Source organism: Anopheles moucheti, chromosome 2 (genome assembly GCF_943734755.1).
Source record: "Anopheles moucheti chromosome 2, idAnoMoucSN_F20_07, whole genome shotgun sequence".
Lineage (NCBI taxonomy): Eukaryota > Metazoa > Arthropoda > Insecta > Diptera > Culicidae > Anopheles > Anopheles moucheti.
In genome coordinates, this window is record NC_069140.1 from 8198347 (window position 1) to 8212484 (window position 14138).

At 44.4% G+C, this 14138-nt stretch overlaps 1 protein-coding gene across 7 annotated transcripts in view; it reads right to left on the reverse strand.

Annotated features, from left to right (window-relative positions):
• Positions 1-13915, reverse strand: part of LOC128299393 (casein kinase I) — a 71844-nt gene extending 57929 nt beyond the window's left edge. For 3 of the 7 annotated variants that reach the window (XM_053035351.1, XM_053035353.1, XM_053035349.1), the window contains exons 1-3: positions 13769-13912; positions 4535-5039; positions 3588-4444 (exon numbers count right to left, since the gene is read on the reverse strand). In XM_053035351.1, coding sequence (XP_052891311.1) covers positions 3588-3727 — 140 coding nt within the window. In that variant the 5' untranslated portion in view covers positions 3728-4444; positions 4535-5039; positions 13769-13912. Of the gene's footprint in view, positions 1-3587; positions 4445-4534; positions 5040-13768 lie in introns of all 7 variants that reach the window. The other 4 variants (XM_053035352.1, XM_053035350.1, XM_053035348.1 and 1 more) reach the window with 3 other exon arrangements.
• Positions 13916-14138: the final 223 nt, after the last annotated feature.

The following is a 14138-nucleotide window of genomic DNA, read 5'->3' on the forward strand; positions in this document are numbered from 1 at the left end:
TTGGAGAGGGAATTCAAATATGGGCATCACCACCCTTCCGGACGAGGGAACACATTCGCTTTCAAGTGTGCTTTTCCACCATCCACCTCCGCAAAGGGCTGTAATTAACGACCAACTCCTTCCGGCCCACCCTTGTCTGGCCACCCACGACCAATGGCACACAGGAGGGTGTGCGCGCGATATACTAAATGAAGCCATAATTCGTTACATTGTCGTTGTCATCCGGGTTCCTTTTTTTAATATTTGCTCTCTCTCTCCTGACCGGCAAACCCTTACACGAAGGATCCAACACCACACGCTTCTTCATGGTCTTCACTCATTCGGCGGTGTGGCGCAGGTATGAACGGTGATGGTTTTGTTGTGTACGTCTGCATACACAATTACACTATGGTCGATTAAAACACGTACGGTACCCGCCAAATGGAAGCAATTAAAATTTAACTCGCGCGGTACTTTGGGGCCCGGGAGTCAAGGGCGGCTCTTGCGCGATTGACGTTAGGCGGCGTTATTGAAGGACGCGCGTAAGGAAGGGGGGAAAGATAAGTGAAAAACTAAAACATTCCCCACTTCGGGTGCAATCACAACACGGTGCAAACGCTACCGAACGGGGGACAAAAACCCGCTCGGCGAGTCGAGGTCAGTGAAAGAGAACCGGATTTTGCAAGTTAAAATTCCACACAGAAAATTGAAGTAGCGCGTCTTCACAACTCCAGTTTCTCAAGTTTCTCCAGTTTATCTCCCCACACGGATGGACACGCCGGATGGCCGGGAACTGGAACAGGGCCGGCGGCTCATGTGTGAATGTGCACCTCAAGAATGAATATTGTCCAATAGAATGTGCACAACCGGGTGTGAGCAAACGAACGGGTTTTATGATCAGAAGAAAGGGACCGCTCACTTCTGCTGTTCGCGCAACAAGTTCCCCAAGCGGGCGAAATGCATGAAGAAGAGTAAAACAAATACCTTTTCCCTTTAGAGATGTGTATGTGTGTGTGTTTGTATGCATCAATGCATCAAAAAGCTCACTTGAACACATACGAATGCAACCGTGCAATGTCTCCAATATCGGTAATGGTGTGTTCGGTACCTGAGGGTCTGGAGCCGGAACTGAAACAGCCGACCTTTCATGTGATCCACTGCACATTCTTGGGGCAATAGAGATGGGATCTGGGGGATTTCTACGATTGACAAAACAGTTGAAGAGTAACATTTCCGAAAGAAGTTTTTGGAGTTTTGGAGGACCTGGAGGAAGTTAAAATACAACACCATTTATGGAATTTTTGAAAGAGAATTGCAGACGAAAAGAATCATAATACTGCTGATGTCTTGGTGCAAAGGTTATTTCCTTCCAGGCTCGTATTTACTTATTTATATCAGAACCAGATAAAGGGCAGCAAATCTAATAATACTTATAAGACGTATTACAACGCTGGAGAACCCAACCACCCCCCATTACACCTCATTAAATTCTACTGTCAATTTTACCGTATTTGAAATCAATTGTCCGCATTGCTCTGCATTCTTTACAACATAATATGACAGCCGCAATCTCACCGGATTGGCAACGAGGATTGCACAGTCAATAGCTTCTGCTATGTGCGGAGTGTCGCTAAAGCTGTTTGATAACGTGACAGAATTATGCTAAAAAGAACGGCAAACAATGGCAAACTTTTCGATCGGCCGTTCCCACCCGGTTCGATCCGCATGGCAGCTCCCATCACGTTTCGCGATCAGTTTATTGGATTGGAAACAGCTTACGGGGACGCGCCAAAAAGTCAACAAGATCTAGCCAATTAACGTGCTTTGCTTCTTGCATGCACCACGCTGCTCCGCCGTAGCTGCTAAACGTCAGGTTCAATATCGCACACGGACACGGTTGAATGTCGTCTATTTAGGGCATCGAGACTGCCGCGAAGTGTGAGACCTGCACGAGTAAGACTGGACCGACTGGAGCACATTTCCGCCGCAAGACACGTGATCACTTCGGAGTGTGGACCAGATTGGGGTGGGATTTGCTCGTCGCTGGCCAGCGGTTGACATTATAACGAACGCAGTACCAACATTATTTACTTAGTGCTCATTTAGCCACTACTTAGCTTGGATGCAATAAAACAAAACCAAGTCCAGTATGGCGGTACTGCAAGCATTTGTTGGAAATTGATGATGACATTCAGAAGTCAAACATTATACAGCTTGGTATATTCTGAATTATTGGATACTTTTTGCCAATAACTTTTGCTAGAAGTGTAGAGCAAAAATTTCTCAAAATTTTAAATAAAAATCATGTCTAATCAAGAAAAAACAGAAAACATTAATCTTTGTTCGTCCACTTGACACTACTCAAGGTGCTTGTATGCGACAAATGCAATATAAAACTGGGCACTTATTTTCTAACCACACGCACCTTCGTATCAGCGAACACCCCGGGGTAAACTGTATACTTAACAAATAAATCAAACTGATAACGGCTGCACCCTACCCTTTCCCATTGCCTTTTTGTGTTGCCTTTGAAGGTTGTTCCCTGATTCACATCTTTACACAGTCGCCGCGGTTGTTGCGCGGGCAAACACACTGCTATCTGTTCCCTCCATGGCTTCTGCCCTTATCTTATCCACGCTACGGGCAGCTTTTCCTTCTTTCCGAGAACCTAGACGCGACAGGTGATTTTTCAACAGCATTCTGCAAACTGCTCCCCCCATACACACACACACGCATAAGATAATGGATGGACAGGGTGTTTTGCCGCAGTGGGACATGTAAGGGAAATGAAAAAAAAGTCACCTGGAAAGTCGAAACCCGTTTAATGGGTCAGCTGTTGTTTTGCGGCCTGAAGCCAACAGCAGTTCAACGCTTTTTTCAATTTTAGACCATTCTTATTTGAGCTCTTTCTTGTTTGTTTATTGAAAAATTACCCATGGGCTTACTGATCAATTCGAGATCATTCGCAGCAGAATTGGAGAATTGATAAATTGCTGAAAGTGTTCCACAAGCCTACAACACCGAGTAATCTTCCCAAAAATCCCAAATAATCCTATAGATTCGAACATTCGGACTAGCCGGATTTTAGAGAACTAAGAAGGAACACAAATCTTTGAATAATTTTCTCTTTGTTCTATGGTAATTCGAGAATCTTCATATTTAGATAAGATTCAGAACCATCCATTCGAAAGAAAGACTTCTTTAGAACAAATTTGCCCAAAATTAAACACAATCTCTTCAAGGATTTCTCGTTTAACATCTAACTCTTTACCTGGTATCTGACGTTGATAATAATTAATCAACTGGATCTCATTCAACCAGTTCTGCGGCATCGAAAATAGTTAATTTCATCGTAGAATTAACCGCGGGACGTCCAATCTAGACTCTACCAGTATTCTACGAAACTTGACAATTTCGCTATGAGCGGTGGTTAAGCATCTAAAGTAGAAGATACTCTTGAATTTAACATTAACATCGAACATGCGACGAAATCTTGTATAGAACCTCAGTGATCTTTAAATTTTCTGCAGAGATTGCCTACGTCAGTGGTTGTACAGTGGTCCCACTGTAGCTCATGAAAATCCCTCCCAGGTCCCCTACACACTCACCTTGTCTGTCGGGCGACGTCACGGTCGCGCCCTCCACCACCAGCAACACCGCCAGCCTCGCCAGCAGTTCGCGCCTGTTGCGGTGGTTGCTGCTGTTGTTGCTGCTGCTGCTGGTCTTTGCCCTCGCCGCGGCGCTGCATTTTCGGTTCTGTCGCCAAGTTGTCGTCGGTACGGAGGTACACTTGCGGACACAAACAATCGGATCGGAGACTGGATGACAGCGTTCGTTCCCTGTCCTTGGGGACACCAACACACACTCACACACACACACACACTTCACACAGAGAGTGGACTGTTTCAGTTAAATTCCAATGCCAAAAAGGAGTTTTTCCAACCTTGGGCACGCTGCCTGCCGCTCGTCTAGCTTGGCTTTCTACTACGCTGCCAACACACCGCACATTGCACACCGACACATTCGTCCACCCGTCTGCACCCGGTTCCGGTCAGTCGCTCAATCAATCTGTATAAAGATGTTGTCAAATATTACACTTGGCAGGTTAGCAGCAGGTTAAGTCGCACGGTAACTCCCGGTAATCCGGAACGAGAGGAACCGAATGATATGCGGGGGAGGCTGGGGGGAAGAACGGGTGTTCAGCACCACATCAGCACATTCCCACCCACACACCACACGGGGACGACGCACACACACACGGACAACGCACTACCACTGCTATATGCACTGTACTGTAAGTTTGCTGCTCATTGCTCTAGCTGCTTTCGGCACGGACGACGTCCCCGCAGAACAAAAGAACCGGGAAACGGAAATGGAACAGTGAAAATGCACTCACACGCTCACAAGCTTTATCGGCAGCATTTGTCGTTGCAGGATTCTCGAACAACCATTTCCCGCGGTCTCACTAGGGTTTTGGGAAAACAAAACTAGAATTAAATAAAAATATTACCCACGACACCCTGCATATGCGCAGCAGACGGAACACAATGCTAACTTGATTTGCCTTTAAACAGGATCAGATCCGTTCGTGATGTGTGTGTCTGCAGACTGATCTGCTTTATGAGCCACCAATTGCAAAAGGAGAGATCATATGGTGCCACTCGCTTCGTTGCTTGCAAAATCACAACTCCACCTTAGATCCCTGGAGAAGACGATCCGATGATTAAACGCACAAGGGCTCCACCACCATGCATCCTTCCTTTTTTCTCTCACTCACTCCGCACACGCACTCACCCTCACACACACATTCACGCACTCACGCAATACGCTGCATAAAGGACACGACATTGAGAAAAAGGTGGCTGACACTAGCTGTACGCCATCTCATATGTCACTTTGTACACTGCTGACGCGCTAAATTCGCTATTTATGTAACGCGATATGACTTCGGACACTTTTTGCAATCACTTTCTTATCGTTTTACACACTGGCACTCACCCACACTATTACTACTACTTGGCGAGATCTCCTACCAGTCCTGGATGTAAGGATCTATATATCTGAATGAAAAAGAAGAGGGATGGAATTATTTTAAAAACTGTTTCAATTGTCAATGACAGCATCTCAAAATGGCACCTAGGCGGAAAGTAAATCACAATCAATCGAATAAAACATTTACGCACTCATACTACTATGCCTATCTTTCTCCAGCTGTCATTTCGAGTAGAGTGTTCTTCCGTTTTTTGTTATTTGCTAACATATTATACTAATTTCACCCAAGAATCCGGGCGGAAATTGAGGGTTAGAAACACTGTTGGGTGTGCGATTCCGGAGGTTACATGGAGGTTACGTTCGCACGCCGTTGTGCTATTTTTGTGTCCTGATTTCAATGCACGATTCCGATTCACAATTCTTTGCCCTCACATACACACACACACACACATACCATCCTTGTGGGGTCTGCTGGAAGGACATTAGCTCCCCCATCTTCCCGTAACAGGAATGTATATATTTATCGTGTAATTTTGTTCCAGGTCTCACGCACACACAAACACTCATCCCACTAATCTACTAAACACATGTACACTCAGGACGCAAGTGTTCCTCTGTGTTCTTGCATGCTTTCAATCTCTATTTTTCACAACTTTTTGGGGCATTATATCCTTCGTCGCAATCCGAAAATAAACTATGCGCTTGACTGTGTCCGTGAGTGCATGTGTGTGTGATTAAGGGGGTGGGGGAATTGTGGTACGACCTCCTCAATGAATGACGTGACAAAAGGCGCGCGTGCGAGTTGGGTATGCTACAGAAAGGACGACACCCACACACACACACACACACATACCAGTCCCAAAGCGCACACAACTAACATTAGTTGAAGTTCTCTCTCTCCCTCTCTCACAGGGAAGGTGAAGGCGTTGATGGTGTTGCTCGACTTTTTCCTATTGCTTTAAATGCGGAATTCCACCAATCTCACTAGTGCTTGTAACGCTCTTTAGTTGTTTCCCCTTCAAATGTGAATTCTCTGCTGTTGGATGCACTTCTTCCAAGAGCAAGAGAAGCGCGTACACGAACGTTGTGTGCGTTTTGACGCGTATTGCGATCTACATCAAAGCAACACAAAATATTTTTCAACAATAATTCAATTTTTCAATTGTCAAAAAACATCCAAGAAGTCGAGGAACTATTTGGCGGCATGTACACGGTAATAATAACAGGAAGCAAAACTCAACAGGTCCTGTCTGAATCGGGTTTCCAAAGCCCTTTCACACATGCACCACAAATTTCACCATTACAAATACGTGTACTTCAATTTAACGGCAACAATGTCTAGCACGGAACTAAGCTATTAGCTGTACTGCCACGAAATGCAATTCTGCGAACCACTGGGATTCCATTATCTTACAACCCTGTTATCAACATCTTGCGCGTAACACATATCAGATTTTCCTAATCTTCTCTAACCAAGCACCAGAAAGGAAACGCTGTCAATTGCGAACGTCACTGGAACAAGGCAAAACAGATATCTCTCCCCGGTTAACTTAACACAGGCAACACATGTTTAATAAAATACCTTAATCTATAAAAAAAACCCCAAACGAAACGTAAATTCTCGTTATCAGCCGTGCGTTCGGACTGTTTCCCAAGTGTCCAACAGCGTGCGTGTGCGTCAGTGAAAACCCTACACAATCTATTTGGCAACCCTGGCGGCCACACACACTCGATATGTCAAACTCGGATGGTCGCGCGGATGCAAAAAGACAGAAATCGATTTTTCACCAATTCTACAGCAATTTTCCCAACCATCGATGAGACTGCCTCCGGGGTTCGTGTCCTACGAAAGCCTACCGGAATTCTGTACCGCTTGCGCTCTTTCTGAACATGCTCACATCTCTCTGCTTCGTACGGCAAGGGCATAATTCTCTCATCGTTCGTACGTCATTAATGTTGTATAGATGAAAGGCACATTTTGCACACACACACACACACTCGCGATCGCACGCACGCATCCCCAACATTGTACCGGATATATTTTACCAGGCACGGATCCAGCCACTGCGAAACACACACCCAAACACACGCGCATTCTTCGTTCTTTGCGTGTGTGTGCGTTTATACAAAACTCACATAAAACAATCGAGAACGGGCACAACACCAACACCAAGCGCATCTCTCACGTTACCCGGGAGAGACCGTTCACTGTGTTTTTTGAGGGAGTGTTTTTGCTTCAGAGCGCGCGCACTGCAACAAAACCGTATTCACACAACAGCCCGTTTTCTCATTGCGTAGCACACAGCAGCAACATACCACACACACCTCAGCGGACTACTTTGATGGGAATAACGCACACTCGCATCTGTCAACTGTCATTCGGGCACGCACTCCCTTCCGACTGCGAATCAAACGAGGCGCCAATATGTGCGTGTGGGTGTGTGGAGATGCCGTCGTTGTGTCTGTTCTGTACCCATATTGCATGTGCCCCATACATCGTTTCACACAATTGCACATACATACACTCTACGCACGCACATCTACGCACACACATGAACGAGTCTAAAGACCCACGGCACATCCCACACCTGGAGAGCTGCTCCATCCGTTAAAAAATCTAATCAGAATTGAGCTTATACAGATGCACTTGCTGTTCGAGCCCTGTTCGACTACCGCAGGAGTACCACAACCAATCGCCACAGGGTGCAAGAAATTGATGGTTTACTGTTCTGTGTTGACTGAAGCTACATTGAACGCTGTCTAACACACTTGCGCTGATTGATTTACGGCAAAAAAGTTCGCATCCCACACGCATCAAATAATTCCCTTGACGTACATATACAGGAGCGGCCGTCTTCTGGATGGACACCTGTCAATGAGAGAAAGAGAGAGAGAAAAGGAAGAAAAAGGTGTAAAATTAGATTGAAAAAGCATTCTTTTGTACCACGATCAATCCACGATGCATTCTATGCAAATTTTCGCACACTGATTTGAACAATTTTCGCACACTGATTTGAATGAAAAAAAAAATACATTGTGATTACTAACACCCTCACTATTGGCTATGTTCACTTCAGCCTACTACCAGTACCACACGCAACAAAATCACAACTGTCAAAACGGTACGCGAGACCACAATAAATGCTCGGCATGCTTTACCTTCGAAAAATATCTTCAGACGCAGATGGACGAGAACAGAACATTTTTCATACAATTTTCCTTTTCCCCTTCCGTCACTTCCAGGTCACTGCTAATTGGTGCTAAACTAAACAACCGCTAGTTTACTTGTTGTTGTATTTTCCTTCTAGCGCGACGCAAAGAATCTGTTGCATCTTCACAAATCGATGAGAAAATTAGATGCGATTCTCGGAACAACTTGTACAAACTGAAACATGTCCATGTTACGTATACTTTCTCTAAGAGAAGTTCCAAACCATTCATCCAGTATCCGCTAAAGCCGGTGTTAATCATTAAAATGTTGTTGAGCAGACGGATGTGGGAAAATCATTTCCTTCTCCTTAACTCTGCTGGAATAAGAATTACAAAACTGGAAGAACATAAATATGCCTTCAAAGTACGCACACAGGTCAGGTCTCTTACACACAACAGCCCCAAAATCATCGCCCACCTTGTGTGGGTGTGTGCCTGTGTGTTATTTATGTTTCCCATTGATTCCCTTCATTACACCTTTCATTCATCCATGGCAACTAACGATGCCTGAGATCGGGATGCCTGAGCGAGAAGAAGGCGAGAACAAGGCGAAGTAATAGAAGCAGCATAATTGACTGCAAACGGATTACCTACCTTTCCCCCAATTCGATACCATTCCATACCCAAAACCATCACCAACTTTCCCGGAAAAAGGGCCCCCAAAGATGGTGGAGTGCTCGCGCGCGTAAGTTAGACATACACAAAGGGAAATATTTCGAGGGCACCCGGACAACACCGGAAGGATGAGGAAAGAATCCCAATCGTAGAGGTGCGCAAGGAAGGCGAAGAAAAAAGTTTCTCTCCGCCTTAATCAATCGAGAGGAAAATTGTTCCGAAAGAATGAAAATGAGAAGAAGCCGCTAACCGGCACACAGTTTAAGGTATATAATGGATGTGTGTGCTTGGAAACATAAATGCGCGTTGAAAAAAGCAAATTTGAGTGCAAATAATGAACGGAAAAAGCTAACACTGCTAAAAAGGGAAAAAACGGGTCCATACAACAACCAATGGAACAAACGAGCTAGAAAATTGTGTGTGTGCGAGAGAGAGAAAGAGAGCGAGAATAATCAAGTGAGAAAGAAAGAGCACATGCAAAAAGAATGTGATGGTCAACGTAGATTGAAATGAAGTCCGAATGTTAGACCAGTCCAGAAATATAACTCAAGTACAAAATATGAGAGAGATAGGGAGAGTGAGAGAGAAAGAACGAGCGCGGGAGAATCACATGAAAGAGATAACAAGAGAAAAGCACTATTGGCGATCGGGAAAAGAAGATGCGAGGAAAATTAAAAATAGTGCACACACTTCTTCCCGGTAAAGTGGCGCCACCGTCAGAGAAGAGACGTGATCTCTCATTCCGCCCAGAAATGCGATACGAAAACTAGGCGGAAAAAAAGAAAAACGTTACACCCTCCCCCCACACCCCCATTCCTCCCCTTGATTGGATTCCGGAAAGTCTGCATACACATACAAATAAACATCGTCGGAAAATTGTTTGAGAAGCCGGAATGAGCGTTGCGTTGAATCCGTGGGATTAGAAATGTTTTATCCGGAAAGATTTATATCACAGATGAACGACGTTGGAGATAGGAAATTGAAGAATTCGAGCATCAGCGTACAAAAGATAAGCGATTGGTTAAAATCAGTTCATTCAACGAACCGTTTTACACCTGAAATCTTTGACTCATCGGAAAAATTGCTCTAGCGCAACAGCAATAATATGCTCGGCTGAGCACAAAGGACACTCGAGGGGTCGTGTCGTGAGGTATCATTATCGCCATCGGATAATATTATCAGAATAAAACTCAAGTTCCTCTTTCCAATATCGAACTTTGTTTCACGATGATATGGAGCAGCTTGACGGAAATCACCTTGTTTGTGCACTCTTGTAACTCTTATTTATAAAAAGTTGATGTAAATATTCAAGGAAGGAAATGGCTGGAAAACTTCACACAAATCAATTTCCTTTCGCCATTCTACAACATAAATCAATACAATCATCGTTCTGGCATGACCTCCGGTTTCGGAAAGATGTTCAGCAAACAATCTTTCCGCCGTAGAAACATCGACCACACCACTGATAATGGTCAACCAAACAAACTAATCAATAGCAAACGACTCTGTGCTCATTGGATGATTAGCAGGAACCGGGAAGATATACAAACAATTCAAATGGTGCTGGCCCTTGGTGAACCGTGTGTCTTGTCCTGTTGCCTGACATCACAACGATGCGCGCACAAAACCGAAAACCGATCGTTATCAAACGTCCATACGGGTTCCGTGTCCCAAGCAAAGTAACAAATTCAATCAACATAATTCCAAACAAACGCTGCACCGACCGCTTCTTCCCTTGGTCTGTCCTTGGTGGTAAGATATCAGGGGACCTCAGGAGACCTCCACAAACCTTGTGCATACTAATTTCGATGCTCCAAGAACAAAATATCGGGGAATATATTAGGAAAGTTTTAGCCCTACCTTCATGTAATGAAACATTCATTTACACATTACAATATGTATTTTTGTATTGAGTATCGAGTCCGTAAGAGCAACTATAATATCGCAAAAAATCATCACATTTACCTCTGTTCATCCAGTATCTTCCGAACTCCTATTACTCTCGATGTCGTGAATCCTTCTTTTTTAACTTTCATTGCTTAATTGGACAATTTGTGGTACGTACTTCAATCGTGCCTTACAGTAAAACTATATGTCCTTCAAGCTTTTATTGCTCTTTATCCTACAATATTTCCAAAACCAAGTTTAGTGAGTGACGTTTGTAATCTAAACACTAAACAACCATCTTACACAGACCTTTACAACAAGCAGGAGCGTGTGCAAAAATGCATTATATATCGATCAACCGGCCGTGCGAATGATATCAAGGGGGGTTCAAACGTAACTCCCTTCAGATCCATACACCTGGACCGATCCAAGTCCGCGCTACCGCCTGATAACGGAACCTACCCTTCTTTCACCTTCATACACCATATCTCGTCCCGGTAGTTTGTGGAAAAATAAAACGCCATAAGCAACTCGTCGACCACCAACCGACTGGCCGACTGGCGGCAGTACACACTGACTCATATGCTGGTCAGGTGAAGCAACCACAGCACAACATATCGCCCCACCGTTTTCCCCAGCGCATATGTATGGGTGATATTTTCGCATACCATCTGCCCTTGCGGTGGACGACTTTCGCGTCCGGATAATGCAGAGACAGACGCACCCCATCATCAGGGTAGCAGCAGCAGAAAAGAAAAAAAAAACAACAGGTGGGCAACGTTGCAGCAAAAGTGGTGGCATTGAGAGCATCGCAAAACGGCATGGCATTGGTTTGTTTTTCCACGGCTTTTTTTTTTGGTATACATTTTGCAAATTTGAGGAATTCACTCCACCACGTACACAGATCGAGCATTTGATTTGGCGATCGTCTGCCTCGTTTGCATAGTATGTTAAAGACCACTGTGAGAGTGCGAAATTCAACAACAAACCTGAAGAAACTGTACACTGTGACTAAAATAGCACCTCTATACAGGTAAAGTACATTGAAGCTAAATGCCCCAGAGTTACATTAAAAAAAAACATCCAACAAAGACCATTTTACATTTTTTCTTTGTCCGCGAAAATGTTGATTTTCTTTTACATAGAGCAATTTGTGGAAGAATAACGAAGAGATACTCCAATGTTTTCAATCGATCGATTATAGCAATTTTTGTTCATTTGTTTTACGTAATTCAAAATTAATATCTGAAGTTGATGTTTGTTGCCCCATTTTTAGTCCAACCACCATTATTTCCTCAAGATCTTCCTCAGGATCCCAAAAATAGACAATTGGACAGAAATTTACCAATTTTCCTACATGAATTGCTGTATGAAAACAACAAATTTTCTATTAACATCCACACTCTCAAGTTCTCGTAGGCCTACATCATTAACCTGCAGCTTATGATCAACACAACAAGCACGTTCCGAGCAGAAAGATTCATCTCAAAATAACAAGAAATAAAACCACAACGGAACGTACATACCACCAGTTGATCGGGGCCCGAAAATTTATGGCAAATGCGATACGATCAATCTCGGATGCTTCCCGGATTCGGACACAAACCCCGTGCTTGAAAGTACCACCACAAGAAGTGGTTTCCAGTGAGAAAGAAGCCGTTTGCTGCCGGCGTCGATTTTTCGATCGGTGGGTGGTGAGTCATGCCTTTAAATACTTCCAGACACACAACCACACCGTACACGTTACTATCTCCCCGACCGAATCGGGGGAATACAAAGCCATCTTGGAGTGGAAGACTATGAGCATCATTCTGCAGAGTATGACGGTGGATGGTGAGGGCTCGAAAGTTTAAGATATTTAAGTTCAGACTTTACATCAGCCCTTGTTTTCCCTAAAATGGAAATCAGTAGAGTGGAATGAATCAAATGAAATCCACACGCGTGTAGCATATTGTTTTGTTGGACAGACATGCACATAACCTAAAACAATGACTCATACAAACTTACCATTGGTAAATTGGACGCTTCATTTCCTTTCCGGAAGCGGATCCAGCGCTTTCTACGGGTGCTATGTTTATTTCCGGAGTTCGTAAGAAATATTGGAGAATTTCATTCTTTTCTTGAACGTAAATAGGGAGACGCAGCGTCCAATTGTTAGGCAAATTTTCTTATTGTCCTAAAAAAGATAGAAAATCACACACCCTTTCCAGCATTTATTCACGCAACTGACAGTCACTTTGGGCAGTCAGCATTACCTCCCGCATTGGTACGGGAATTAAACATATGCACGCACACACACATGTATACGCCTTTCCGGACAAAATCGAGCACTTCGCAGCTTGCTCGATTCTAGTCGAGCTACCGGAGGAGCTGTCAATTTATACATCACCAATCTCACGCACACTCGGGCAACAATCGCTGCGCACGCACACACACTCACGCGCACACAAACTCGCCGATACTTTTGGGCGAACACCTTTGCACTAACCCACACTCTGCACACACACACTCATCTCTCCGTGGGACCTCTCTGTTGTATGCGGACGCGCACCAATGTGTGCGTTTGGTCCGCAGCGCGTTTCGTTTTTGCACTCTTCTTTTACTTCACGCAACAGCGAAAATATGTCTACTCTTCCCAGCGCCTGCTGCTTCTTCTTGGGCGTGCGTATCTGTATTATGTTGTGCACGGTACCGTTTGCTGAAAAACCCATTTCGCTTACCGTTTTTTTTTCGCTGGAGAAAAAGCGATTTTGCAATAGAAAGGAAAGAAACAAAAGGTAGAAGAAATGGAATCACCCTTTCATCGGCACACACGCACACTCACACACACACAACACACGAGAACGGCAAATTGTATGAAAAATGGTTGCAAAGCGATTGGAAAAATGGCGAGTAAGGAATAATAACCTCTCAGTACAAACGAACGATGCTTCACTTAGGGAACAAATTGAACACTTTTCAACAAAGGGACACTCTCCTGTGCCGCCCCTAAACGAGCCCAACCGAAAAGGGCCACAGCCCGTACCGTTTTCTCACACACCAAACCGTCGAAGGAAAAAACCGCACCAAAGACATTTTTTCCTACCGTGGGTGTAGCAATCGATGATGGGTTACACACGGTTAGTGAAAATTCTACCTTTTTCCAATCACTCGAACTAGTTGTTTCGTACAACACACAACACACCTTTACGGAAAGCTTCCACACGCCGAAAGACTTGCTGGACGCAGGAAATGCAGAACGCGTTTGATTAATTTCGGGTAAATGCCTATTTTCGCTCTCTCGGAAAACGCACGCACACTCGGGAACCGACTGCACGGTCGCACGGATACATAATGAGTAAATAGTGAACGAGATGGAGTTAAATTGTTATCGTACACTTTTGACCACAATGAACCGCATCGCTGGCCCGCAGTGCGAGAAATCCAATCACGAGAGACAGAGAGAGAAGGAGAGA